Source organism: Papaver somniferum, chromosome 9 (assembly GCF_003573695.1).
Source record: "Papaver somniferum cultivar HN1 chromosome 9, ASM357369v1, whole genome shotgun sequence".
NCBI lineage: Eukaryota > Viridiplantae > Streptophyta > Magnoliopsida > Ranunculales > Papaveraceae > Papaver > Papaver somniferum.
The window spans coordinates 154,042,575-154,048,413 of record NC_039366.1 but is presented as its reverse complement, the minus strand read 5'-3'; the positions used below and the strand labels follow the sequence as shown (position 1 = coordinate 154,048,413).

At 40.1% G+C, this 5,839-nt stretch overlaps 1 protein-coding gene across 1 annotated transcript; it reads right to left on the bottom strand.

Annotated features, from left to right (window-relative positions):
• Positions 1–1,637: 1,637 nt before the first annotated feature.
• LOC113312740 lies at positions 1,638–4,476 on the bottom strand. The gene is made up of 2 exons (XM_026561478.1): positions 2,364–4,476; positions 1,638–2,152 (listed from the first exon to the last, which is right to left on the bottom strand). Exons 1-2 carry the CDS (start codon positions 4,474–4,476, stop codon positions 1,638–1,640), a joined length of 2,628 nt encoding a protein of 875 aa, XP_026417263.1.
• Between the last annotated feature and the right edge of the window lie 1,363 nt (positions 4,477–5,839).

Genomic DNA, 5,839 nt, shown 5'->3' with positions numbered 1-5,839 from the left:
AGTTGCATCCTCAGGTGTAGAATTAGACCACTGAATTAAAACTTGAGGTACTGATAAGCCACCACGGAGTGTGAATCTGCGATGTAAGATAGCTTCTGGTTCAATGACAAAATGTCCATTGTGATCAACAAGAGGCAGTTGTGGCAAGGGTACTGCAGTAAGACCAATTTTCCCCTTGAGCTGTGAGACATGAAATATGGGATGAATGCGAGAACCTACTGGCAGTTTCAACTTCTAAGCAACAACACCAATGCGCTGAAGAATCTCAAATGTCCCAAAATACTTAGAAGAAAGTTTGAAGTTCTTCCTAATAGCAACTGAAGTTTGTATATAGGGCTGAAGTTTCAGAAATACCATATCACCAATAACAAGTTCCCTGTCTGACCGCTTCTTGTCTGCGAAGAACTTAATTCTGCTCTGAGCATTAGAAAAATCATTCTTGAGTAATTGGAGCATAACATCTCTCTCTTGCAAGTAGTCTTCTGCAGTAGCCACAGAAGTAGGAGTAGGAATTGGAAAAACTAAATGAGGTGGTTGATAAACATACAAAGCTTGGAAGGGTGACATTGTGAGGCTAGTATGATAATTGGTATTAAACCAATACTCTGATAATGCCAACCACTGAACTCAATGCTTAGGTTGTGACTCTGTCATGCAACGTAAGTATTGCTCTACACATGCATTTGTTCTTTCAGTTTGGCCATCTGTTTGAGGATGGTAAGCTGAACTCAATTTCAGGGTTGTGCCTAAAGATTTAAACAATGCTTGCCAGAACTGACTGATAAAATTTTTATCTCTGTCACTGACAATAATATTAGGTAGACCATGCAGTTTAAAAATGTTTGGGAGAAATTCTTTAGCAACTGTGATAGCAGTGAAGGGGTGGCTAAGTGGGATAAAATGGCTATACTTAGTCAGGCGATCTACCACTACTAAAATGACATTTTTGCGAAAGGACGTGGGAAAACCTTCGATGAAATCCAAAGAAATGTCTTTCCAAGCTGTGTCAGGAATTGGGAGAGGTTGCAGAAGTCCTCCAGGAAATGAATTGTCACCGTTATTGCATTGACAGATGTCGCAAGTAGATACATACTGGATAATTTCTTGTTTCATTCGAGGCCAAAAGAAGTGCGCCTTTGCTCTGTTATAAGTGCCTACAATGCCAGAATGGCCACCAACTGCAGATGAGCGGACTGAATGTAGAATAGAAGAACGAATGTCATTACCTGAGCCAATATACAGTCTCTGTTTGAACTTCAAAATGCCATGTTGGTATGTAAAATTAGGTAAGGCTGCAGAGACAAGTATCTTCTGAATAAGCTGTTGGGACACATCATCTGAAGTATAGCTAGAGATAACATCTGTTGTCCATTGGGGATGAGAGAGAGAGACAATGCAGAACAAGAAGCATGTGGAATTCGAGAAAGTGCATCAGCAACTGTATTTTATTGGCCCTTCTTATACCTGATGACAAAGTCAAACCCCATGAGCTTAACCAACCGTTTCTGCTGCAGAGCTGAGGAGAGTTTCTGATCCATCAAATATTTCAAGCTTTGGTGATATGTGTTAATGAAAAACTGGTTGTGACCAAGGTAGTACTTCCACTTCTGAACATCCATTACAATGGCCAAAAATTCTTACTCATATGTAGATAAAGCCAATGCCTTGGGTCCCAATGGTCTGCTGTAAAATGCAATTGGTCTGTTATCTTGTAGAAGCACAACACCCACACCCCTTGAGAAAGCATCAGTCTCCAATGTGAAGGTTTTGGTGAAATCCGACAAGGCCAAAACTGGAGCTTGAGTCATAGCTGACTTGATAGAAGAGAAGGTTGTAAGTACATCATTTTTCCAAAAGAATGAATTCTTTTTTAACATTTCTGTGAGTGGTTTGCATATATTGCCATACCCCTTGATGAACTTGCGATAATAACCAGTCAGTCCTAAGAAACCACGTAATTGCTTCAAATTCTGTGGTTGAGGCCAATTGAGCATAACTTCAACTTTATCAAGATCTGCAGCTACACCATTTCCAGTGATTAAGTGTCCTAAGTACTCGAGTTGTGGCTGAGCAAAGCTGCACTTGGAGAATTTGGCATACAAGGAATGTTGGCGTAATAATGAAAAAACCAGAGTAAGGTGTTTCACATGATCTGCAAGGGAAGAACTGTATACAAGAATGTCGTCGAAAAAGACAAGGACGAACTTGCGAAGAAATGGTTGAAAACTTCATTCATCAATGCCTGGAATGTCGCAGGTGCATTCGTAAGGCAGAATGGCATGACAAGAAATTCATAGTGTCCATGATGGGTGCGAAAAGCAGTTTTGGCAATGTCTGGTGGTAGATCAAAATCTGGTGATAACCTGACAATAAATCAATCTTGGTAAAGATAACTGCACCATTCAACTCATCTAGGAACTCCTCTATTAAGGGAATAGGAAATTTATCTTTCACAGTCAAGTCATTGAGCTTGCGATAATCAACACAGAACCTCCATGTTCCGTCTTTCTTCTTCACTAAAAGGATTGGAGCAGCAAAAGGGTTGTGGCTCTTTTGAATAAGCCCTGTAGAAAGCATTTCCTGTACAAGTTGCTCCACAACAACTTTATGAATAAAGGGACATTTGTATGGTCTCTGAGAAGGAGGTATGGAGTTAGGTTTAAGTGGAATCTTATGATCTAGTGGACGAGAAGGTGTCAGTTGTGTAGGTTTTGAAAAGATACCCGAAAATGAGTCTATTAAGGTAGAAACCTCACTAGGAATTGGTTGCATAGGTGTAGCATGAACATGAAAAAACTGGCCAATTAAGGTAGGTGCCTTACTTTTGATAAATTTCTTAAAGGAAGTAAAGCTTAAAAGACTAAGTGAAGGCTTAGAAGAGCTACCTTGTAAGGTAGTGTGACAGCCATGATGCATAAAAGAAATGGTGAGCTTAGAAAAGTTAAAGAGCACATCACCGAGTTGTCGCAACCAATCTGCACCAAGCACCATATCACATCCGCCGAGAGGGAGAGCGCGTAAATCAGTATAAAAGTTGTAACCCTGCATTTCCCAGTGAAGGCTACGACACATACCCTTGCTGATGGTGCTATCTCCATTGGAAACAGTTACAAGCATAGGAGCTGTTGGTGAAATGTGGACATTAAGCTTGTCAGCCAGATGAAAATCGATGAAGCTATGCGTACTGCCTGTGTCGATTAAAACCATGATAGCTTGCTGATGGAGATGGCCTGAAATCCGAATAGTGTCATGAAAAGATTGGCCTGTTAAAGCGTGTAGCGAAATCTCCATAGTGGTGTCAGAACTAGAGGGAGAATCTGTCATATTCTCATCAGGTGAAGTATCACTTTGATCACTTAAGTCTTCCTCACTAGCAACAAGCATGAACAACTGCTGAGTCTTACAAATGTGGCCAACTCTGTATAACTCATCACAATTATAGCAGAGACCTTTATCTCTGCGAACCTTTATTTGTTGAGGGGTAAGTTTTTTTATAGGTGGAAGAGGTGGGTCAGTTTTAGTAGGTGTAGGGGGGTGAGTAATGAAAGGTGGTTGAGATGAAGTAGATGGTTTCTGAAAAGTATTTGTGGGAGAGAAATATGGTTTAGATATAGATGGGTTGGGAGGAATGGAAACGGATGATGGAAAGAATGGCCTAGAAGGGTTTTTTATAGGTTTAGAAGAACTCAGAAGTGAGGCTTGTTGCATTCTTGCAAAGTAAAAAGCTCTAGAAGTATCCCGTGGCTTAAACATTTGAACTGTAGTACGAATTTCGTCCTTCAATCCACTAATGAAACTCAGAGTATAGAAAGACTCAGGTAATGTTGGGTTGTTGACTACCATATAAGCTTTGTAATGTTCAAATTTGTCATAATAATCATCAACAGTAGTGAGCTGAGATAGCTTATTGAAACTGCCAACATAATTATCAATTGCTACATCCTCAAATCGAAGACACATATCACGAAAAAATGTATGCCAAACCATCTCAGGTTTACCTTGTTGATAATTTAAAAACCAGGGATCGATTTTAGAATCAAAATGAATTGCAGCCATATCTACTTTATCTGAATCTGCAAAATTATGAAAAGCAAAATATCGCTCACATTTTTGAACCCAACCCCTTGGATTAGTTCCATCGAAACGTGGAAAATCAACTTTGGGTGTTCTAGAAAACTTGTTAGGAGTAAATTTGATTACCTCATGAGCTTCTTTAACTCGTTTTGTCGGATCATCTTTAGATCCAGAAGATAAACCAGGATCTATAGTTGTCTCAACATTTTCTGCAGTTGAAGGAGGTTGAATAGATTGAATGGCTTCGAAGATGCGATCGAATTTATCATTTGATTCATCACGACTACCAGCTAATTCTGTAGTGAGAAGCTGTAATTGATTGCGAATTTCTTGAATAGCAGAAGAATTTTCCTGAGCAAGTGTATGAACAATGCTAACAGTAAGTTTCTCTCCCACTGTCATGATTGAGGTCCCAGAATTGAAGTCTGATACCAATTGTACTAATCACAGTACAAGAAGGAATGAATTACTTGGTAGCAAGCTACCTTCTCTCTGAAATCAGAGCCTAAATTATCTTCCAAAGGAAAATAGGGTTTTCATTCATTAAGCTCTTCTTACACAATCGTTGGATATTTAATCACCCAATCCTTGTTGACTTAATTCAACAGTCAGGATTACATCCATCTAACTCTCATCTCTAGGAATTAAGCTATCCTAACTCTAATTCAAAACAAGTCCAACAAAATTAATAATACAAGCCCAGAAATAAATCAGTTTCCAATGTATTAATTCATGCATCCCATTACATGAGCCCGGTACTCTAAGTGAGGACATGACATACAACTAGCAATAGAAGACTTACTAAGAAAGATATTAGAGTACACGTGTACGGTACCGACATGTAAGGCTTTGCCTATAAAAGGAGAGAATCCTCCCAAGGAAAGTTAAGGTTCTCCAGATAATTGTATTGTGGGATTAGTCTCCATTACCCTATAATAATATTTGGGTGTTTACATTTGGCGACTTCACTGGGGACTAGTCCTCGACACCAATATAATTTGAACATGAACCCGGAGAAAATACGGTCCCCGGGATCCGGGGTCAAAACAAACCTACTCATCGACCATCTAATGAGAACCCATCAAGTGGCACTGGCGGAACACCAACAAAGAAAAGAAGGTCAGAGAAGACCCTCTAGGATTGAAAGAGAGACGGAATAACCAGAGAAGACCCGGAAGACAGGGTTGTACGCGAAGGGTTTAGGGAAACGATTTCTAAATTCTTCCAAGAAATAAAATTTACTGAACATCAACAGGAGTTAGCCTGCCTACACATTCTAAACATCTTTATCGGGGAAGACCCTCGTGAATATATAGAAAAACATTTCCCAAAACAGATTACCTTTTCAGAAGAAGATCGGATGGTTGAAGCAGGGCATCTGCGTCCTTTGTTCATTACGGTCGGGGTGGGGAAGAGCACCCTCAACCGGGCGTTTGTGGACACCGGCGCCTCATTGAATTTAATCTCTCAAGACACCATCCATCAACTACGAATACCACCATTTGCTGGCATACCCAAGGCCCAAAACCCTTACCCAAATCTATTTCCAATATCCATACCCATTTCCATGAGAGCCGTCAGATTGGATCCATCACATCATCCAACGTTCGCCTCATCACCGAGCATCAAATCTTGAAGCTCCTGTCAAACACCATAGTACCTAACTCCATCTGAAGCTGTCATTTTTGTTGTATCTCATAATCCAACGGTCGCTACATACCTCTTCATCGTATCCGTTTGATTCAATCTATATGGGATCATCCAA

Bases quoted from the DNA above. Each gene is read 5' to 3' on its own strand.
- LOC113312740 (XM_026561478.1), bottom strand. From the start codon at position 4,476: ATGACAGTGGGAGAGAAACTTACTGTTAGCATTGTTCATACACTTGCT. The intron at 2,153-2,363 runs GTTATCACCAGA...CTTCCCTTGCAG, and splicing joins CAAGATTGATTTATTGTCAG to ATCATGTGAAACACCTTACT.